General features: G+C 39.0%; 1 protein-coding gene across 2 annotated transcripts in view; it reads left to right on the forward strand.

Moving 5' to 3' along the window:
* Positions 1 to 24,164, forward strand: part of EXOC4 (exocyst complex component 4) — a gene marked incomplete at its 5' end in the record, with an annotated part of 817,732 nt that overhangs the window by 645,735 nt on the left and 147,833 nt on the right. For both annotated transcript variants that reach the window (XM_082846389.1, XM_082846390.1), the window contains one exon: positions 3,897 to 4,033. In XM_082846389.1, coding sequence (XP_082702515.1) covers positions 3,897 to 4,033 — 137 coding nt within the window. The remainder of the gene's footprint in view (positions 1 to 3,896; positions 4,034 to 24,164) is intronic.

Below are 24,164 nucleotides of genomic sequence, written 5' to 3' on the forward strand. Positions count from 1 at the left end.
TCGTTTATGGCCAACCACAACTTAGAGCTGATGGTAATTGGAAGGACAATATGGAATGACAAGTTTTGGTGACTTGTAGTTGGATGTGTCCCCGTAAGCAGAAACATTGTTGTCATCGTCAGACGTTCGTCAAGCCCTCTCCCTCCACAGTTGCTGGGGTATATGTATGGTGTAGTGGGGTGTGTCTCAAGTGGCGAATGGATTTACTCTATGTTTTCTTTCAAATTCTTCCTAAAGTAGTTTTCCAGGACCCCAGGTTCTCTGCAGCGTCTCTGAACCATCCCTGATTCCAGGGCTAAAACAGCACACATACAGAGACTGCATTTTCCAAACTAAAGTTTTATGAGTTTGTACTTCCTGAATTGTGTGTGTATATATATTTATGGATTTCCATTATAGAAAATAATACAGTCAAGTGAAATTAGGAATGTTTTGGTAGCAAAGTCTAAGACTTTTAGTCGTAATAAGTGTTCAGTCTTTAGAGCCATGGGAATTAAGGTACAGTAATGTAGTAACAAAGAGGCCATGGTCTGATTCCACTTTACCAAATCAGGCTTTTGACCCACTATTTTACCTTAAAATTATACTCTAAATCTGTCTTTTCACTCTGTTCTGAATGTGCATTAATCCATCTAATAAACATCTTTTAGCACCTTCAGTGTGCCAGATACCTTGCTACTAGGCAGTAGAGATATGAAGGTATAGTCACTGATCAAAAGGATTTTGTAGTGTGACAGAAGAGACTGTAAGTAAAGAAGTGAACCAGTAGCTGCCATACCCCAGTAGGGCTTGGGCCAAGTGGACGAGGTCTTCAGTGTCCAATGATCGTCATTCATTCATTCATTAAAATTTTTAAGTTCAGAACCAAAGAGCTGGTCCTTATATACTGTCCTCTTACTTTAGATTGCTGATATATCCCTGTAAGAAACTTTAGTTGTTTATTTTTCATAGCAGTGGTTTTTTTTTTTTTTATTGTCTCAGCTATCCTGGGATTTTTTTTCCTTTTCTCATTTTTCATGTCATGCTCAGACTTATTACCCGGTAATAGGTTGCAAGAAATGAGAATTGAGTTATTTTTAAACAAATATCAATCATTTGTGATATGTTTAATAGAAATTATAATGAATAAAATCAGGGTTTTACTTACTATGAAGTCATTATAGTCAACATTGGCAATTCCCCAAATTAATAATGAGACAATAAATCATTTGTGATACCAAAGGGATCAAATAAATAAAAACAGGATTGACCTTGTTAGAAATTGGATATTTTCAGTATTTATCTGTCAGAGCCACTGATTTGGAAATTGTTGTAAATTCTTGGAAAATGGAATCTTTTTTCCCCTGTAAAAATATGCATCATTTGGCAAACTACAGTGTCATTTTCCTTGAAGAGAATGTAGTGATTGATTATCCAGAGTGCTACCACGACAAGGTAAACCAACCAAATAGCTAGAAAATTGTATATAATCATATAGCATCACATAAGCTAATCATTCCCTGCAGGTACTTCCTGTTTACCCCCAAAATCTTTATCTCCAGGGGATATTCCTCTGTGCCTACAATCTCCCCTTCCTCTCCGACTGTCATCAGCACGGTTCTCATCACCCAAAAACACGGGCATAAATACAGACCAAACTGAACCACCCAAAGAGACTTCCAAATGCAAAGATGCCTGTATCTAGTATCCCTCACATATATGACATCCCTCACATTATGTATATGGGTTGACATTATTAGTCCTGTTTCTTTGATTAGTAGTATTGTCCTGAAGATCCTAAGAAATTATAAAGCAAGCAAAGGAAGGGAAGGATGGGAAGGTTTTAGAAAATAAGAACACCCGTCTCACTTTTGAGAAGTTGATACTCTAATCAGGAAGAACAAACACACCTAAGATGACCTGGAACAGTTACACAATATTCCCCAAGTCTGCAAGCACCAAGACACCGATTGAGCGATGAGGGCCAGTAGAGTAGAGGAGCCATCAAATTATCCTTGGTTACCAGAAGGCTAGATGGAGCCATCAGAAAGGAAGGGGCTACCCAAAACTGCCCCAGTGTTGATTATCAGTAGCGTAACTGGGAATAGAACCAGGCCCTTTCTCTCAATAATCTGAGCAATTTCTTTGTGCTCATCTTCCCTGCAGTGTTTGTCAGATTTCAAACGGCTTTTGTTAGGATGGCTGCACTCGACTCTCCTTTATTAATTGCTGTCCACGTGTTGTAGGATATCCTGTGCTCTTAATCAGGATGAGGATTTTTGATTCTTCTTAGCAGCATGGGGACATGTAGCTAAGCAGAATCAATTCCTGTCACTCACACACAAACACAGAGGAACAGGATTATGGATCAGGGTGAAGCTGCAGTGCTTTAATCTTAAAATCAATACAGAAAAGGAAGTTGAACTTGTGGGGATTCTATAGAGACTGTAATTTGGTTTCCTATGCAGTTGCCTTACACGGTATAACTGCTCCTTCCTTTTCACCTTCTGATTATTTTACTTGGAGTGTGGGGAGAGGAGAAGGAAAGAAGAAACCTCTAGAACCAAATAGTCCTGAATAAGCATGCATATGTAAGCTCGTAGCTCAAACTGATCCTCCGTTGTGTTGAGAAAAGCTGTACATGTTTATCCATTCTTTTTATGTTTAGAAGAAAAAAAAAAAACTAACCCAAATGCTGTACCCCATAGTCTGTATTTAAGCATAATAAAATGCCTTTGATTATTTCAAAGGTTAGTGTCAGGCTGGAAAAAATATTTTTAATGTTTACTTTTATGGCTAAGTCTACATTGCTTATGGAATTCTATATAAATAAATACATATTCATCAAACCAGTTATTGACCAAAGGATTCCAAGCTTCTAAGCATGTGATTAATATTTACTCCAGTGTAATTGTGCTTCTTTCAAAAGAGGCATGAACTAATGGTTTAAACAACTCTGTCTTTTCTTAACCAAAGATTTAGAATTTATTGAATATGCCTCTTTTCAGATATAACACCAATTTGCTGCACAGTACTATCAGTGTCTAAGATGGGCTTATTTTTTCCCTTGGATATTCCTTTAATTCAGCTTAAACACATGTCTGAGTCTCTTTGGACACTGCTTCTACAGTGACAAAAACAACAGGAAATACTATGATCTCATGAGAAAAAGTTTGAGGCAGAAAGGTATAGCTAAAAGAGCAAAGTCTGGAGCCCTTGCTTTGTTTCTTTCTTTTTCTAAGCCTGTTTCCTCCTCTTTACACTGGGGATGATTAAGGGATTCAGCCGATAGGTAGGTGCGTTGAGAGGATTAAATGACATAAAGCATGTAGACTGCCTAGCTCAGCTTCACACTTGTAAGAATCTAATAAGTGTTCATGATTATCATGATTATTCTGTGAGTTTCAAGTGAGGTAACATATGCTGTATATGTGAAAACATTCTACAAGCTGTAAGGCACAATACAAAAGTTAGTTGTTATTCTTAATAGATTGATGGTTTTGAAACTTTAAAAAACAAATCCTAGAAGGCTTTTTCTTTATGCTGCCTGTCATGAGTCCCTCATCTCAAAGTATAACCCTGGGGGTGATAAATCAGGCTCCAACTGAATATGCATTTTCTTTCTTAAAAGCCGCAGAGATATCTTGTAGATGCCAAGAATTCCATGAAATCAATAGGAAATTCCCTGTCCTGTGTCCTTCCATCAAAAACACTTTCTCAGGTCTTTGGAAGATTAGCACTATGTAAGATACTTATTTTGTTGTTGTTTTTCAGGAGTATTTTTAAATGTCACATCCTTCTAGGAAAGCTCAAGTGTCTTAAGTGATCACATCCTTTCAGTAGCCCTTCCTTGTCGTAAACATTACTCGAGTCAAAACACTCATGAGTATCTTTGTCCTCTCTGTGTTCTTTTCCAGAGCACAATCATTGTAGAGAAGACAGTGCAAGACCTCATGAACCTGATGCATGACTTGAGTGCCTATTCGGATCAGTTCCTCAACATGGTGTGCGTGAAGCTACAGGAGTACAAGGACACCTGCACTGCAGCCTACAGGTAGAGCTTCTGTTGGAAGCTAAGCAACATCAATTTAGAACTTGACCTTTGGGGTGGTGGCTGATACTGCCTTTATAGCCTAACTTTCCGTCATTGTAGAAAAGGACCATCCTTGAGTTTGTCAAGAGGCCTGATGAGAACACATGCCAAAGAAATAGTCTCCTAGACACACGTATAGTCATACCAGCAGAGGGAACGGAAGGTACAAAGGGACAGAGCCGCTTAGGACTGCCTTTGGGTGGCTTAGATGAAGTGTCAGCCTTGATTTTTATGAAAGTCTAGAATCATAAGGTGTGTCTTCCTCAAGGAAATTCTGGATCTTGATTAGCCCCTCTTGTGATTCTAAAAGATCTTTAAAGTAAAGCAATTTTGAACTCTTAGTAACCCTTAATAATCTATAATATGATTTCTTTTTAGTCTGTCCAAACGTATTCCTCCTGATGTTTGACCTATAGCCTTCCTACTGTCATGAAAGGATGGTTACCCTGTTTAGCATCAATGGAAATGAAAAATCATTGTTATGAACTTGAAAACCTTTAGTTTTCCCTCTGATTTCTTTTCTCTGAGTTCACAAATCTCTTTGAGCTTGTGGAAAAGATCATAGCACTTCTTGTAAAAAGGTAATAATAGGAACAAATTATGGTCTGGTTGACAAGACGTGAAACAATTAGAGAAGAAAAGAATGTATAATAAAATACTAAATTTTATGTGATGTATAATTAAGGATAGATGGGTACAGTATAGTATATCATCAGGTACTACTTGTACAATACAGACTGTAAGAGCAGAAGGAATAAAACACGAAAAAGAGTGACAGGCTGATTGGAGTCAGGAACGTGAGTTAGGTTCTGGACCTTAGAAAGATGGGTGAGATTTAGGGAGGTAGCAAGAATAAACAGGGGCATTGCAGGGATGAAGAGGAAGCACAAACGTAGTTGCCAGGTATTCAGAGGGAGATTAAAGGAGGAGGAGGTTTGAATGGAACAGAGTTCCTAGGAGAAGGTAGTAGGAAGTAATGTTGAATAGGAAAAGTAAGACCATATAACAAAGGATCTTAAAAAATAAGACTTGGGGGGCTTCCCTGGTGGCGCAGTGGTTGAGAGTCCGCCTGCCGATGCAGGGGACACGGGTTCGTGCCCCAGTCCGGGAAGATCCCATATGCTGCGGAGCGGCTGGGCCCGTGAGCCATGGCCCCTGAGCCTGCGCGTCCGAAGCCTGTGCCCCGCAACTGGAGAGGCCACAACAGTGAGAAGCCCACGTACCGCCAAAAAAAAAAAATAATAAGACTTGGAAATTTAGATGTTGACTAGTAGATGATAAGGAGCCATTATAAGTAAACCAGGGAGCAGTGCTCAGGGAAGATTAATCTGGCCAAGGAATATAACATAGATTAATGCTTAACCTCCTTCACTCCTGCAATAAGTAATGTTTATCCACAGTTACAAGAACCAAATAAAGAAAAGAAACTCAGAGAGATGCATTCCCAATAATATTTTACTTTTTTGTTCAATAATTATTCATCAGGAATGATAATACTTTTAGGTTAAAATCATACGCATAATCAACAAGTGTGCTATACGCAGTTGTGTACCAACTGAGGTTAAAATCATACGCATAATCAACAAGTGTGCTATACGCAGTTGTGTACCAAATGATAATTCTAATGACACTTCAAACAAAAGATATGTTAACATTTAGGCTTTTGGTAAAGAAAATTTTCATTTAAATTTTTTAGATTTTAATTTGTACAAATAATTTATTTTTTGCAGAAAACTACAAATAGAGTAATGGTAAAGTACTTTAAAGCATAAAGATATATTCCAATAGGGTAAAACTTGGTGAGGAAATGAAATAGAAATAATAACCGAAAGAGAAAAATGAAAAATACCTAACCATTAAAAAAGAGCTTATTTCTGTGTATTTTAAATGTATCATGGTAGATTTCAAATCCCTATGGTATTGAGATTCTATTGATTACTCTTAAAATAGTGATTTAAAGAGTCAATATTTATAATGTGCCAAAATTTAATATTTTGTAACCATTAAACTCAAGCTAAAAAAAAAACAACTAAATTTCAATTTTAAAATGTGGGAAATAGAATATAGTTTTTCAAAATTCCTTTAAGAGATACCCAAACGAAAATTTTAAAAGCCACTGCCCTTGTGTTAGTTGTCTAAGAGTGGAATTTCTGGGCCACAGAGTTAACTCCAAAATGGTTGTACGCATGTCACATCTACCAAACGACAGTCAAATAACATACTTTAAAAATTTACTTTTACTTTAACCTGCATTGAATTTTAAGCTTTTTTTTTTAAAGCAAGGCATGTCTTCTTTTTCTTATATTTCATTAAGGGCAACCCATAATTTCTAACAAATAATAATGCCAGGGAGTATTAATTATAATGGAGATGTTACCTAACCTGCCCAAGATACAGCAAAATTGACAATAGACTCTAAGTCCCACTGATGGTCATTTATATATTATTGTTGTTCTTGTTATTTTGAAAGAAGTCTTTTTAAAAGTTTGTATAGCTTGGCACCTTATTGATTGTAGGTGACCTTTTCCTCATTTATGATCCTGCCTCACAACAAGTCAAGTGATAGGAAGCTTACTAAACCCACAAAGCAGAGTGGTCACCGTTGAACAGTTTCTTGTTTTGGAATGATATTCAGATTGGACATAGTTCTTATTTCTGTAGTGATTCCAAATCAGTTTCATCCTTACACATGAAAACCCTTTAAATATGTGAAGATGGCTATCATGGTCCATTTAGTAGTTTTGTTTTGTTTTTCTTTTCCCCTAGACAGAACATCCTTGGTTTCTGATACGTCCTGGGTCTGCAAACCATCCCACTCTTCCTTCTCTGTTACCATTAGTCTGGTAGTATCTATCTTAAAAAAGGAGTACTCCACTCTGAGCCCAATGTTCCAAGTGTACTCTTGTTCTTCAGCAAAACCACTGCCTTCTTTGTGCAGGACCCAGGGCCAGACACACATCATTGCATGTGAGTGTGTAGGAATAAAGAAGTCCATCAGTTACAGATTATACCTTTAATGAGCTTACGTCCTTGGTTGAGGATAGAAAGGAAAATAGGGGACAAAGAAATCAGACATGTATCCACAGCATCAATTTATGACAGAAAATATGGTAAGATAGGTAATGATGACATGCTCTAGGAGGAAGAAATTACTTAAAGAGGACAAGAGAGGTTTGGTGAAGGTTACAAACCTAGAGTTTGTGAAGAATGAGGAGGATTTAGACAGGATTAAAACTGAAGGAGCTAAAGGAGTGAAGGAACCAGAACAATGTCAAGGTGGTGGGGAAGAGCAGGAAAAGGATGAGCAAGTGATGAATGTTTGGGTTTTGGAAAAGATGGCTAAGCCAAAATGGAGGCTTTTGAATGCCAGGCTTAAGGAACGTGACCTTTCAAAGTTCGGTAGTGGGAACCACTGAAGGTCAGTAAACAGGGAATTCCAGGGAAGACCTGTGCTTCAGGGAGATTTTTCTGAGCTTTGTGTAAAATGGATTGGAAAAGCAAGAGTGTGGAGGTGGAGGGGAGAGAGGCAGAGAGTGCCTGAATTAGAGGAGAGGCGGGGGAAGCGGAGGGGCAGGGGCAGACCAAGAAACGTAAATTAAGGGGGTAAATTTGTAGGGCATGGCCACTGGTTGGCTGTAGGGAATAAGGAAATATAAGAAGAAATAGTAGCTGAAATTAACCTTATCTTTTCTAAGCTATATTTGCAAGGATTTTTTTTTAACTTAAATTCAAGATCTCACATGTAGCCGTTAAATTTAATGTTATTTTTAGCTCATCATTTCAGTCTATTGAGATATTTTTGAATCCTCATTCTGTCATCAAAAAATCATAGCTATTCCTCCAAATTCCATGTCATTCTTCATTTTATTAGCAATCTTTTAGTTTCTTTGTGTGTGTCATTTTTTAAAATGTTCAAAAGGACAGGGCTAAGTTGAGAGTTTTGGGGGGCATACGTCTTGAGACTTCCTTTGAGATTGATGACCATATATTACTCAGTACTTCAGAGGTTCATATGTTTTTCTTTATTTTTTTTTTCCACTCCATAACTTTTAGTATATTTTTTAACATCTTTACTGGAGTATAATCGCTTTACATTGTTGTGTTAGTTGCTGCCTTATAACAAAGTGAATTAGCTATACGTATACATATATTACCATATCTCCTCCCTCTTGCGTCTCCCTACCACCCTCCCTATCCCACCCCTCTAGGTGGTCACAAATGACCGAGCTGATCTCCCTGTGCTATGCAGCTGCTTCCTACTAACTATCTGTTTTACATTTGGTAGTGTATATATATCAATGCCACGCTCTCACTTCATCCCAGCTTACCCTTCCCCCTCCCCGTGTCCTCAAGTCCACTCTCTACATCTGCATCTTTATTCCTGTCTTGTCCCTAGGTTCTTCAGAAACATTTTTATTTTTAGATTCCATATATATATGTTACCATACAGTATTTGTTTTTCTCTTTCTGACTTCATTCTGTATGACAGACTCTAGGTCCATCCACCTCACTACAAATAACTCAATTTCGTTTCTTTCTATGGCTGAGTAATATTCCATTGTATATTGGAATATACATCTTCTTTATCATCTTCTTTGTCTTCTTTATCCCTTCATCTGTCTGTGGACACTTAGGTTGCTTCCATGTCCTGGCTATTGTAAATAGTACTGCAATGAGTATTGTGATACATGTCTCTCTTTTTTTTTTTCCACACACACACACACACACACACACACACACACACACACACACACTGTATTTTATTTTTATAAGAGATAAACTGACACCAAGCATTGTAAATGGATGACCACAACAAAAGCAACACTGATTGCAATTACCAAACACGAAACACACTCATACTGTGTCATAATATTGACATTCAGTCCAGGAATCCTCCACTGTAACAGCTCCTTTACTTTGCAGTGAAAATTGATTTGTATATTTTTTGCCTCTGAGTCCTTGTGGGATTTTTTTTTTTGATTCAAACAGAAAGTCACAAAAATTATAATCATCCTCATCAGTTCACTCAGTCCCATGTAATTAATTTTTTTTATCTTGATCTTTTGTTAGCACTTTTATGAATTCATCAGTTTTCCATTAGAGTTCTGAAAATGCTTATTCATTCAGTTCAACAGTATAGTCAGTTACCAGAAACCTGTACTTGTCAGAGTCTTTTCCATGAATTCCTTGAAGATGAAACCCTTTTATAGGAACATTTTTGCAAAACCATCAGAGTACACCCAGAACTGTCTGTAAATGACAAAAGACTTGAAAGTGACCACAGTTAAAGATTTGATGAAAGTTCATAGTAATGCAATAGACAAGGAAATTTAGTTATTTCTGAGATATACGTTTTAAAGTAATAACTAGAATTATGACTTATAACATTATACCAGAACATATAAGATTTTTAGAAATTTCATGTAATGTCTGAAACATATATATTAACATATTTACATACAAATAACCCAAAGAAAGATTAGTATTAGTTTTTTGTTTGTTTTTTTATACTGCAGGTTCTTATTAGTCATCAATTTTATACACATCAGTGTATACATGTCAATCCCAATCGCCCAATTCAGCACACCAACATCCCCACCCCACCGCGGTTTTCCTCCCTTGATATCCATACGTTTGTTCTACATCTGTGTCTCAACTTCTGCCTTGCAAACCGGTTCATCTGTACCATTGTTCAAGGTTCCACATACATGCGTTAATATACGATATTTGTTTTTCTTTTTCTGACTTACTTCACTCTGTATGACAGTCTCTAGGTCCATCCACATCTCAACAAATGACTCAATTTCATTCCTTTTTATGGCTGAGTAATATTCCATTGTATATATATGTGCCACATTTTCTTTATCCATTCATCTATCTATGGACACTTAGGTTGCTTCCATGTCCTGGCTATTGTAAATAGTACTGCACTGAACACTGTGATACATGTCTCTTTTTGAGTTATGATGTTCTCAGGGTATATGCCCAGTAGTGGGATTGGTGGGTCATATGGTAGTTCTATTTTTAGTTTTTTAAGGAACCTCCATACTGTTCTCCATAGTGGCTGTGTCGATTTACATTCCCACCAACAGTGTAGGAGAGTTCCTTTTCTCCACACCCTCTCCAGCATTTATTCTTTGTAGATGTTTTGATGATGGCCATTCTGACTGGTGTGAGGTGATACCTCATTGTAGTTTTGACTTGCATTTCTCTAATGATTAGTGATGCTGAGCATCCTTTCATGTGTTTGTTGGTAATCTGTATATCTTCTTTGGAGAAGTGTCTACTTAGGTCTTCTGCCCATTTTTGAATTGGGTTGTTTGTTTTTTTGATATTGAGCTGCATGAGCTGCTTGTATATTTTGGAGATTAATGCTTTGTCAGTTGCTTCGTTTGCAAATATTTTCTCCCATTCTGAGGGTTGTCTTTTCATCTTGTTTATGGTTTCCTTTGCTGTGCAGAAGCTTTTAAGTTTCATTAGGTCTCATTTATTTATGTTTTTATTTCCGTTTCTCTAGGAGGTGGATCAAAAAGGGTCTTGCTGTGATTTATATCATAGAGTGTTCTGCTATGTTTTCCTCTAAGAGTTTTATAGGGTCTGGCCTTACACTTAGGTCTTTAATCAATTTTGAGTTTATTTTTGTGTAAGCTGTTAGGGAGTGTTCTAATTTCATTCTCTTACATGTAGATGTCCAGTTTTCCCAGCACCACTTATTGAAGAGGCTGTCTTTTCTCCATTGTATATTCTTGCCAGCTTTATCGAAGATGAGGTGACCATACGTGTGTGGGTTTATCTCTGGGTTTTCTCTCCTGTTCCATTGATCTATATTTCTGTTTTTGTGCCAGTACCATACTGTCTTGATTACTGTAGCTTTGTACTATAGTCTGAAGTCCAGGAGCCTGATTCCTCCACTCCATTTTTCTTTCTCCAGATTGCTTTAGCTATCTGGGATCTTTTGTGTTTCCATACAAATTGTGAAATTTTTTGTTCTACTTCTGTGAAAAATGCCATTGGTAGTTTGATAGGGATTGCACTGAATGTGTAGATTGCTTTGGGTATTATAGTCATTTTCACAATGTTGATTCTTCCAATCCAAGAACATGGTATATCTCTCCATCTGTTTGTATCATCTTTAATTTCTCTCATCAGTGTCTTATAGTTTTCTGCATACAGGTCTTTTGTCTCCTTAGGTAGGTTTATTCCGAGGTATTTTATTCTTTTTGTTGCAGTGGTAAATGGGAGTATTTCCTTAATTTCTCTTTCAGATTTTTCATCATTAGTGTATAGGAATGCCAGAGATTTCTGTGCATTAATTTTGTGTCCTGCTACTTTACCAAATTCATTGATTAGCTCTAGCAGTTTTCTGGTAGCATCTTTAGGATTCTCTATGTATAGTGTCATGTCATCTGCAAACAGTGACAGTTTTATTTCATCTTTTCTGATTTGGATTCCTTTTATTTCTTTTTCTTCTCTGATTGCTGTGGCTAAAACTTCCAAAATTATGTTGAATAATATGTGGTGAGAGTGGGCAACCTTGTCTTGTTCTTGATCGTAGTGGAAATGGTTTCAGTTTTTCACCATTGAGAATTATGTTGGCTGTGGGTTTGTAATATATGGCCTTTATTATGTTGAGGTAAGTTCCCTTTATGCCTGCTTCTGGAGAGTTTTTATCATAAATGGGTGTTGAGTTTTGTCAAATCTTTTTCTGCATCTATTGAGATGATCATATGGTTTCTCTCCTTCAGTTTGTTAATACGGTGTATCACACTGATGTATTTGCGTATACTGAAGAATCCTTGCATTCCTTGGATAAACCCCACATAATCATGGTGTATGATGCTTTTAATGTGCTGTTGGATTCTGTTTGCTAGTATTGTTGAGGATTTTCGCACCTGTGTTCATCAGTGATATTGGCCTGTAGTTTTCTTTCTTTGTGACATCTTTGTCTGGTTTTGGTATCAGGGTGATGGTGGCCTTGTAGAATGAGTTTGGGAGTGTTCCTCCCTCTGCTATATTTTGGAAGAGTTTGAGAAGGGTAGGTGTTAGCTCTTCTCTAATGTTTGATAGAATTCACCTGTGAAGGCTTCTGGTCCTCAGCTTTTGTTTGTTGGAAGATTTTAGATCACAGTTTCAATTTCAGTGGTTGTGATTGGTCTGTTTATATTTTCTATTTCTTCCTGGTTCAGTCTCAGAAGTTTGTGCTTTTCTAAGAATTTGTCCATTTCTTCCAGGTTGTCCATTTTATTGGCATATATTTGCTTGTAGTAATCTCTCATGATCCTTTGTATTTCTGCAGTGTCAGTTGTTACTTCTCCTTTTTCATTTCTAATTCTGTTGATTTGAGTCTTCTCCCTTTTTTCTTGATGAGTCTGGCTAATGGTTTACCGATTTTGTTTATCTTCTCAAAGAACCAGGTTTTAGTTTTATTGATCTTTGCTATTGTTTCCTTCATTTGTTTTTCATTTATTTCTGATCTAATCTTTATAATTTCTTTCCTTCTGCTATCTTTCGGGGTTTTTTGTTCTTCTTTATCTAATTGCTTTAGATGTAAGGTTAGGTTGTTTATTTTAGATTTTACTTGTTTCTTGAGGTAGGATTGTATTGCTATAAACTTCCCTCTTAGACCTGCTTTTGCTGCATCCCATAGTTTTTGGGTTGTTGTGTTTTCACTGTCATTTGTTTCTAGGCAATTTTTTGATTTCCACTTTGATTTTTTCAGTGGTAACTTGGTTATTTAGTAGTGTATTGTTTAGCTTCCATGTATTTGTATTTTTTACAGTTTTTTCCTGTAATTGATATCTAGTCTCATAGCATTGTGGTTGGAAAAGATACTTATATGATATCAATTTTCTTAAATTTACCAAGGTTTGATTTGTGACCCAAGATATGATCTATCCTGGAAAATGTTCCATGAGCACCTGAGAAGAAAGTTATTCTGTTGTTTTTAGATGGAATGTCCTATAAATATCAATTAAATCCACCTTGTTTACTGTGTCATTTAAAGCTTGTGTTTGCTTATTTACTTTCATTTTGGATGACCTGTGCATTGGTAAAAGTGGGGTGTTAAAGTCCCCTACTATGATTGTCTTACTATTGATTTCCTCCTTTATGGCTGTTAGTATTTGCCTTATGTATTGAGGTGCTCCTATGTTGGGTGCATAAATATTTACAATTGTTATATCTTCTTGGATTGATCCCTTGATCATTATGTAGTGTCCTTCTTGGTCTCTTGTAATAGTCTTTATTTTAAAGTCTATTTTGTCATATATGAGAATTGCTACTCCAGGTTTCTTTTTTTTTTGCGGTACACGGGCCTCTCACTGTTGTGGCCTCTCCCGTTGCGGAGCACAGGCTCCAGACATGCAGGCTCAGCGGCCACGGTTCACAGGCCCAGCCGCTCCGCGGCATGTGGGATCTTCCCGGACCGGGGGCATGAACCTGTGTCCCCTGCATCAGCAGGCGGAGTCTCAACCACTGCGCCACCAGGGAAGCCCTCCAGGTTTCTTTTGATTTCCATTTGCATGGAATATCTTTTTCCATCCCCTCACTTTCAGTCTGTATGTGTCCCTAGGTCTGAAGTGGGTATCTTGTAGACCACATATATACGGGTCTTATTTTTGTATCCATTCAGCCAGTCTGTGTCTTTTGGTTGGAGCATTTAATCCATTTACATTTAAGGTAATTATCGATATCTATGTTTCTATTACCATTTTCTGAATCATTTTAGGTTTGTTATTGTAGGTCTTTTCCTTCTCTTGTGTTCCCTGCCTAGAGAAGTTTGGTGGAGCTGAATTCTCTTAGCTTTTGCTTGTTTGTAAAGGTTTTAATTTCTCTGTCGAATCTGAATGAGATCCTTGCTGGGTAGAGATCTTGGTTGTAGGTTTTTCCCTTTCATCACTTTAAGTATGTCCTACCACACCCTTCTGGCTTGCAGAGTTTCTGCTGAAAGATCAGCTGTTACCCTTATGGGGATTCCCTTGTATGTTGTTTGTTGCTTTTCCCTTGCTGCTTTTAATATTTTTTCTTTGTACTTAATTTTTGATTGTTTGATTAATATGTGTCTTGGTGTTTACTCTTTGGATTTATCCTGTATGGGACTCTCTGCGCTTCCTGGACTTGATTGCCTATTTCCTTTCCCATATTAGGGAAGTTTTCAACTATAATCTCTTCAAATATTTTCTCAGTTCCTTTCTTTTTCTCTTCTTCTTCTGGGATCCCGTAATTCAAATGTTGGTGCATTTAATGTTGTCCCAGAGGTCTCTGAGACTGTCCTCAATTCTTTTCATTCTTTTTTCTTTATACTGCTTTGTGGTAGTTATTTCCACTGTTTTATCTTCCAGGTCACTTATCCATTCTTCTGCCTCAGTTACTCTGCTATTGATTCCTTCTAGAGAATTTTTCATTTCATTTATTGTGTTGTTCATCATTGTTTGCTCTTTAGTTCTTCTATGTCGTTATGAAACATTGCTTGTATTTTCTCCATTCTATTTCCAAGATTTTGGATCATCTTTACTGTCATTTCTCTGAATTCTTTTTCAGGTGGAGTGCCTATTTACACTTCATTTTTTGGTCTGGTGGATTTTTACCTTGTTCCTTGATCTGCTGCATATTTCTCTGTCTTCTCATGCTGCTTAACTTACTGTGTTTAGGGTCTCCTTTTCGCAGGCTGCCGGTTCATAGTTCCCGTTGTTTTTGGTGTCTGCCCCCAGTGGCTAAGGTTCGTTCAGTGGGTTATGTAGGCTTCCTGGTGGAAGGGACTGGTGCCTGTTTTCTGATAGATGAGGCTGGATCTTGTCTTTCTGGTGGGCAGGACCACGTCCGGTGGTGTATTTTGGGGTGTCTGTGAACTTATTATGATTTTAGGCTGCCTCTCTGCTAATGTGTTGGGTTGTGTTCCTGTCTTGCTAGTTGTTTGGCATGGGGTGTCTAGCACCGGAGCTTGCCGGTCATTGAGTGGAGCTGGGTCTTAGCGTTCAGGCGGAGTTCTCTGGGAGAGCTCTTGCCGACTGATATTACATGGCCCTGGGAAGTCTCTGGTGGTCCAGTGTCCTGAACTCAGCTCTCCCACCTCAGAGGCTCAGGCCTGACAGCCAGCCAGAGCACCAAGACCCTGTCAGCCACACAGCTTCTGGGAAGTCTGAGGTCTTCTGTCAGCATTCAGTAGTTGCTCTGTAGGACTTGTTCCACATGTAGCTGTATTTCTGATGTATTTGTGGGGAAGAAGGTGATCTCCATGTCTTACTCCTCCGCCATCTTGAAGGTCCTCTCTCGTCACACAGATCAATCAGGGAAAAGCTTGAAGGCAGATTTAGGGAAATCTTCCATTACTCCTGTTGCTAGAGGATCCACATTTCATCTGGAAAGGACATAAATCTGGCCTAGCCCATCCACCTGTTTTCTCTTTGTCCTTAGTCTGTTGCACTTGCTTGTAGCAGGCCCCGTGCAGAGGCCTTGCCCCAGCCCTTCAGACCAGAGTTCCTCGTGAAGTGGCTCAGCTTCGGGCGTTCACTGAAGCTGCTCCTCACAGGACGCTCAACTCAAGATCTCATGTGTTTTTCTAACAATAAATCCAGACTCTAGTTCAAGAGAAGTCTCTGGGGCCTAAATTTGAATACCAGCTTTTTCACCTATTAGCTATATGACCTTGAGCAGTCACTCAGCCTCTCTGTGCCTTAGTTTTCCCATCTGTGAAAAAAGATAATAATAGTTTTTCCCTCATAGGATTGTTTTGAAAATGTTAACCTTTTAGAACTGTTTTAACAAAATATTAAGCCCCACCTCCCAAATGATTAGCTGCTATTTTGATAATGACAGTGACGATGATAACAGAGATTACCTTTACTACCATCTATGACCACACCCTATATTGCATCATCCACTCTATAAGAGACTTAAATTTCTTACTGGTGTTCTCCCAGTTCTTGGAAAATACCCATTGCTTTTGGTTCTTGGTATATTGTGGTCATCAAGCATCATGATCCTTCCCCGAAGAGACTATACCGCTTTGGTATCCCTCATGGCCAGATTCTCTGGAATGATGTCCACTTATTGGTGCCCACTATCACATCATTCCTTATACAGGGTATTATCTGTAGTAGTCTCTCACAGTTGCTGAATTACAGGCCCTGGATGAATTTATCTCAGGGCTGGGAAAAGTAATTCTGTGAAGCTTTGAAGGGAATTAAATAGAAAATCATTTACGTAGTTGTTACACAACAGCGTGCGCACACACACAACATATAACCCCATGGTGCCTTTTACCTATTACTTAATCAGGTTTTCCAGGCTCGGAAGAAAGTGTTTCCTCATCGTTTGAGTCTGAAGATGCAAAGTGTCCTTACTTCCTCTCTTCCCATTTGTTGCCCTCCCCCAGATTGGCACCTGCTGAAGAGTAATTAGGGCAGTCCTAATTTGGACAGCCAAATCCTGATTACAGTGACAGGAAAAACAGGAAATGTTCTAGTTTCGCTGCCAGCAAATGACTGACTTAAATAGAAATCCATATACAATTCAAATGATCCAAAATGCTGTAACACTGGGGAAGGAGGAAGGCAGCAGGGAAACATTTCCATCCGATTCTTTCTCAGCAGATATCTTTTACTGAAAGGATCCAGTCCATAAGCTCACAATGCCCTCTGCTGAGAGCTGGCATGTTTTCCAAGTTTACCATGAGAACCTGAGTGTCCACTGGGAGTTTGAAGATCTGAGGAAAGGTCAAAAACATCTCACCTTTCTCTGAGCCCCTCACTCTGGAGAGAAAGCCTGTTTTATATAATGATGTCATGTTACGTGCTTTGGATAAAGAGAGGTTTCCTAAAAGTGAGGTGAGGACTAGAAGTCTTTTTCTTAATTAGTCACACCCCTTGGGGCTTAAAGGAGAACTCAGCTGTGAATTCTCTGGAGCTCTGCATTAGTGATCAGGCAGTTGGTCTGTTGGTCTGCTACTTGCAAGCTGAGTGCTTCTCTCCCTTTGTCCCCCTTTTGTCCTGAGGTACGAGCAGCAGCTTATGTGTCCCAGAATAGTCATTTGACAGTGGAAAACGACAGTTCTTTAAAGTTTCTGTCTGTTCCAATTTAGCATCAGTTCATCAGTCAATTTTTTTTTTTTTTTTTTTTTTTGCCTTCCTGCATTGTGTTGGGCCTGGTAGAAAATACAAATAAAACATCTTCTAATCTTAGAGGCTCAGTTGATATAAGACACAAACAGGTTTTTATTAGGGGAAGGTGTAACCATCCCCAGGGTCCACGTTTTACTACTTCTCCAAAGAGGCCTGAGAACTCATGCCAGGGCATGAAGGAAGAGCGACGTGGAGATAAACTTGTGACCAGCCATGGCAGAAACCAGGTCTGGCATAGGGCTGGACACCTTGTTGGCCCCCAGCATGTTTACTGAGTGAAGGAGGAGATTCTTGACAGACCAAAGAGGATGAGCAAGCAGTAGGGACGTGATGCATGGAGGAGGGGTTGAGAAATGAAAATGACTGGGGTGAACAATGTAGTCGGGTAAGAATGAGCAGAAAAGAGTTTTGTTTTGTTTTTTTTAAACTTCCCATATTAAGTACAGGAGCACCATCATAGGTCTTGGGAAGGAAGATGACCTACCTCGTCTGTCATCAGAGTGGTATCTTTAACAGGTCTCAGTGGCCCCCTTGTGCCAAAGAGCAGAGACTAGACACTGTAGGCTGTGACGGCTTGTGAAGCCCTTTGGGTTTCCTGTGTAGACAGAGACCAGGATCCTGAATGAATGAGAGTCTAGTTGAGCTGGCCTTGCTGTCTTTGCCAGCTAAATAACTTTGAACCTCAGAAGAGCCAAGGGCGTTTGCCAGAGAAACCCTCTGCAAGCTCCATGCCAGTCTGTCTTCCGCTTTGCCTCTTGAAACTGTGCTATATGAACCAACTGTGCTGTATGAACCAAACTGAACCAACCCACGCTCTTGGTTCACCTACCACTGATACATTCATTTTTATTAAATAGTGAAGAGATACAAAAGAACGTTTATAAAATATGTGCAGTATCTGGTTCATAGAGAGCACTCAGCAAATGAGAGCTTTTATTATGTGCTGCTGTAACTTATTACCCGTAACTATTTTGATATTTATCCCAGTGTATTGCAATTTAAAATTTCTTTATTATGTGTTATTTGATCAGTTGTTGGTTTACATGTCTTCCTCTCTCAAATACCGTTTTTCAACTGTGGACTCGCATCAGAGTTATTTGGGGAGATCTTAAAACACACAACCTGGATTTCCCACACTAGGCCCACAGAGCCCTGGGCCTGGGCAAGAGTAGCTCAAAAATGTCCCCAAAGTGATTCACGTATGTGTTACTGATCTCAACTCTGGGGCTCTAGAAGGAAGTTACTATGTCTTTTTCCACATAATTGTCCCAACATTTAGCATGATATCTGCATTCAGGCCTTTCCCTCATGTTTATTGATCAAGTGAATAGCTTTACTTTTGTAGTGCCCGTCAACTGCCTTCCTGCCAAATACAGATGCTACCCACCCAACCAGGCGTCCCACGAATCCCCTAGCAACAGCCAGTCTTAATTTCCCCGCACCTAACTCAGTCTACCGTGATCAGCGAGGAGCCAGTTGCAGTCAGTTTGAAGCAAAGCAAACTGGACTAGAATGGAAATACACACTCTGGAAAGTACATGGTCACTGCTCAGGGGACTTTATAGTCATCGATTCATCTCGTCAGTCATAACACTTCTGAAGGTTAGATTCTTCCAGCCTTACAAATGAGAAAACAGAGGTTCAGAAAGGTTCATACCATTTATGTACGAACACAGAGTATGCAGGTCACAGAGTATGCAGATGGCTGTACGTGCTTGAGGAGCTAAGTCTGTCTCTGAAGCCCAAAGAAGAGGCAGTGGAATTAAAGAGGAAATGGGAAACTCAAGCAAAGTTTCAAATAGTTCAGAGAGACATTATAATTGGAGCACAGACTCCAGAACAGTCACTGTAGGCTCAGTTCAGGCTGTACCCTCATCAGCCACTAAAGTTACTTAATCTCTGTAACTTGGTATATCATCTGTCAAATGGGAATAATAACAGTGCCTACCACACAGGGTTGTTATCAAGATTGAAAGAGTTAGTATATGTAAAGTGCTTAGAAGAATGCCTAGTTCGTGGTAAATACTAAATAAGTCTCAGCCAATGTTATTTATTGTTGCTGTAAGTGGTGTTCTTGTTATTATTTACTTTTAAATTAATTCATTGATAATATTGTTGATATTTCCTAAGAAGATGGCAAAAAAGTATTTTTATACCATCTGTTACATCCCTGATGCTTTGTGCTTCAGTAATATCAGTCATTCATTCATTCAGTCTGTTACTTTATTCAGTAATTATTTATTAAGCATTTCTGGAGTCCATCGTTACTCTAGAGCTAAGAGTCTAGAAGTGAATAAACTAAGCAACGTCCTGCCTTATTGGATTTTTACACTCATTAATAGAAAATAATCAAGTATCAAACAAAATAAGTTTCTCAGAAATTTTACATGCTTGGTCCACTCTATGATTATTTTCTTCTTGGTTTTTTAAATATCAAACAATTACGACCCTTCATATGAGAGCTTCTCTATTTAAAGGTTGTTATTAAATTATCCCCAAAGGTTACCTGCTGTAAGCTCTGAAATTCCAAGTCCTTTTCCCTGGGTCCTCTTGAATTGTTTCTGTTTCCCATCAACCATCTCCAGAGTTATCAGATGTTTCTTAAGTTGTGATTCCAAGGTAGAAATACATAGCATAAAGCTCTCTTTATGATGAGTGTGATGTGAAAGACAACCTGATGTTTCTTTGCTCTTCCTATTTATTCTGCTCCATCTTATCTTAAGAGATTTTTTAGTTTTGTTTTTGTGTTTGTTTTGTTTTAATCAGCAGCATAGTACCAGCTTTGATTTCTGCATCCATCATTGTCATGATCACAGTGTTGCTGGACGATGCACTGCAGTTTGGCCAGCTACAGGTCCAGTCGTTCACAGTTGAAAATTGACTACAGTAGCTTAATTTGGACCAGCCTTGTCCGGGGTTTATTTATCTAGCTTGGCTCCTAGTTTCTGAAGTGTCTGAAAGATTCAGTCTGGGAAAGTAAACATCATGCCCAGGCTGCCGCCAAACAGTTGAATCCAATTAGCCCCACCTGCCCCTGGTTGTTTACCTAATGAAAGACTCAGCACCCCAGCTGTATCCAGGGACCAGGCACACTTGGATTTCCCAACTGTTCCAGAGAGGAAGCAGTGCACATCAGAGCCAGTAGACACCAGCAGATGTTTTCTGAATGAAATTCACTCAGCTGTGTCTAGAGGGTGGACTCTTCCCATAGCAGCCTTATCACCTGTTCCAAGAGGTATACCTATTTTCCTCTTCCTCCTGGGAACAGGTACAAATAGTTTCACAGATGGCTCTGTCTGTGGCCCGTTGAGCTGTGAATTAATTAGTAGATTATGGTCCTGGTAGTGATGATTGACCCTACTCCTCTTGTGGAATAATTATTGTAGATTTAGTTCTCCTTTTTTGAGGCTATTTAGATATATCCTGGAATTTTGTAACCCACATAATCCCATTTATCTCAAAATTATAAACTAATAAATACAATTAGTTAGGATGGGAACTTTGCCATTTGAATGAAAAATTCCCTTTAGGGTAACCGTATGTTGCTAATCAGTGCTAATATTTCAAATCAGAATATTTGGAATTGCTTTTGGGATTGATGTTCATTACAATATGAATTAATAATTTATTGTTGAGGGCAATATATAGGTAGGCAGCGTGCTAGTTAATTTGGATTACTGTTTTTTAATAAGACAGGATCTATGAATATTAGTGAAGGCAGTAATATAATACCATATTATTGAATTAAACCAGTCTTAAAAAAATACATAAGTAAATGACGTGAGTACCTTTAACATAGTATCCCACTAAGCTAATTTTTTCATTCCAGCGAGTGCTAAAATGAAAAATTCTAGATCCCGAAAACGTACAGTACCATCTCACACGTACAGACCCAAACTGTCTCCTGAACCCTGGGGCAGATGGGGGCCAGGATGGATGGGCTCAAAGAAAACTGAGTTGGGTTTGGACTTCTAACTCTGTGGCGCAGAATTTGACTTGTAGTGTGGGTATAAGAGGAATTGAACCGGTCAGCCACAGTTCTTTGTACTTATGGACACTGAAATTTAACTTTTATATAATTTTTACATGTCACAAAATATTCTTCTTCTTTAGATTAAGAAAAAACATTAAAAAATGTCAACCGTATTCATAGCTTAAAACACATACAAAGTAAGCTAATGGGGCAGATTTGACAGACAGACCATAGTTTGTCCAACACATTGTGTTGGACAGAGTCCTAATTATGAGGTTATAAACAGTAAGTATAAAAGGAAGGCTTGGGCTTCCCTGGTGGCGCAGTGGTTGAGAGTCCGCCTGCCAATGCAGGGGACACGGGTTCGTGCCCCGGTCCGGGAAGATCCCACATGCCGCAGAGTGGCTGGGCCCATGAGCCATGGCCGCTGAGCGTGAGCGTCCGGAGTCTGTGCTCCGCAACGGGAGAGGCCCGCGTACCACCAAAAAAAAAAAAAAAAAAGGAAGGCTTTTATTCATTTGCTTTCCAAGGGGGAAGATTACTGTAGGCTGACATAATCAACAGAGTCCTCCCAGAGAAAGTGAGGTGTTAAGGAGACTGTCCAGTAATAGGCCACCTATGAATAAGTGAAGGGGAAGGTTTGACAATAATCACTCCTTGGTTCATTTGTCTTGAGTCAGGACTTTTTTATGTTGGACTTTTTTTTTTTTTTTTCCCAGAAGGGGACACACCTGTATTCATTATTCTGACTCGTACTGAATTCAGACAGGTATAGAGAGACCATGGCAAAGTGATCTGTAATTTGGTCAAAATGCCAGATGGCTTGATGGCTCACCTAAGTCGTTCAGTGCAGAGAAATAGTAAAGGAAAACCACTAAAATGGTTTTAGCTTAATCAGTTACCCAGTCTCCTAAAACTGAAGAGGGCTTATTTTTACGTCCAGTTCTGTTCTTATACACTTTCCAAATACCAGGTATTGTGCTAGGCGCTAGGAGCCCAAAAGCTAATGAGAAATCAGCTCTGTCCTCAGAGAACTCATCATCTAGTAGGGGATGCCAACTTGTAAAGAAGTGTGGTAGGACCACTGAGAGCAGAGGTGTGTGTAAGGCAGTGGTTCTCACCTTTGAGTGTACATTGGAATCACCTGGGAAACTTTTAAAAATGCTGATGCCTGGGTCCCATCCCCAGAGATTCTGATTTACTAGGTCTTAGAAGTAGCCTGGGCATCCAGTACTTTTTTTGTTTTTTTTTAAAGCTCTCCAGGTGCAGTCGAGATTGAAAACCTCAGGTAAAGGGTGATATGGTACAAAAGAAAGGACTCAGCTGTCCCAAGGGAAGAGCCTAGGTAACGTTGGATCAGTAGAGGCAAACAAGGAAGATGGAAAAAGGCTCTCTGGGCAGAGATAACACATACAAGCAGGAAACAGTATATCCCCTTCAAAAACCATTAGAATACTCACTGCAGGTAGGGTGTTGAGCCAACACAGGCAGGGATTTGACTGGGAGTAGTGACCAGAGACAAAAGAGGAAAGCAGTAGCAGGAGATGAAGTTGAAAAGGTAGATGTTCATGCCTTGCTAGGTTTGGACTTGGTCTTAGAATTAGGCATCAGTGAAGAATTCTAAGAAGGAAAAAACATGACTGCATTTGTACCATTTTAGAAAAATGATTCTTCTGACTGATTTGGTGAGTTGGACTGATGGTCTTGAAGCTCCAGGCAAGACACCCGGTTATAAGGTTACTGCCAAGTCCAAGTGAAAAATGATGAGGGTCTAAATATAGGCTAAGGGCAGTGAACCTGGACAGGAAACAACAGATTTATAAGTTACCAAGCAGATGGAATTGGGAGGTTATGGTGTCTATGGGTAATGAGGATGACTCCGAGTTCCTGACTTAAGTAACAAGATGGATGGTTGGACTGTTGGCCAAAATAGGGAATACTAGATGTTCAGTGGGAGACGGAAAGGTGGATAATAAATGAGCTCCTTTGACTCTAATTTAAATAGCTGGTAGGACTTCCAAGTTCAGTTCTCCCATTAACCTTTGTATATGCAGATCCGAGACTTAGAAGAGAGGGCAGCCCTGAAGATATTAATTTGGGAGTCTTTGGAATACAGGTGGGTCACGTCTGGCAAGAAGATGAGATTGCCCAAGTGAGACATGCAGAATGCTGTGGAATACCAACATGTAAAGTATGGATAGAGGAAAAGAACCCTCAGTTCGGCTAAGAAAGAGCTTAGGAGAAGATGATGATGTGGTTACCAAAGGAGTAATATTTTAAGAAGGGAATAGTCAAAAGTATCAGATGCTTCTGAATAATCAGAGTATAAAGTAAAAAAAAAACACCCACGGATTGGTACAGCAGTGTCAGGGAACCGGTGGTTCTAGAACCCTAAATGCAATTGATTTAATACTGAATTTTGACTTCAGTTAGAAGTGTGGAGTGGATAGATTTAGGAAACCCTTTTCCTACTCCTAATACATAGAAAGTCCTAATACATAGAAAGTCCAGATAAAAATATGTATCTTTAAGAATATATTTTAAATATGTAACCAAATTCAAAAGAAAGAAAATTTTCCACATGCCTCAAATGAAGGAGGAACCAAAAACTGTAGCAACAAGCAAATGTTGAAGTTGAGAGGCCCACAAAGGTATCAGGACCACATATAGAGGTTGTCTTTGTCTGTGTGGGCTGCTACTAAATACCAAAGATTGGGTGGCTAATAAACAACAGAATTTTATTTCTCACAGTTCTGGAGGCTGGAGTCCAAGATCATAGTGCTGGAAGAGTCAGGTCGCAGACTGCCTGTTGCATTATCACCTGGCGGAAGGGGCTAGGGAACTCTGTGAGATCTCTTTTATAAGTCATTAATCCCATTCATGAGGGCTCCACCCTCATGACCTAATCACTTCCTAGAGGCCCTACCTCCAAATACTGTCAAATTGGTGGTAGAATTCCAACATGTGAATTCTGGGGGGACACAAACATTCAGACCATAGC

This window comes from Leucopleurus acutus (genome assembly GCF_964270905.1).
Source record: "Leucopleurus acutus genome assembly, chromosome: 9".
NCBI classification, from domain to species: Eukaryota; Metazoa; Chordata; class Mammalia; order Artiodactyla; family Delphinidae; genus Leucopleurus; species Leucopleurus acutus.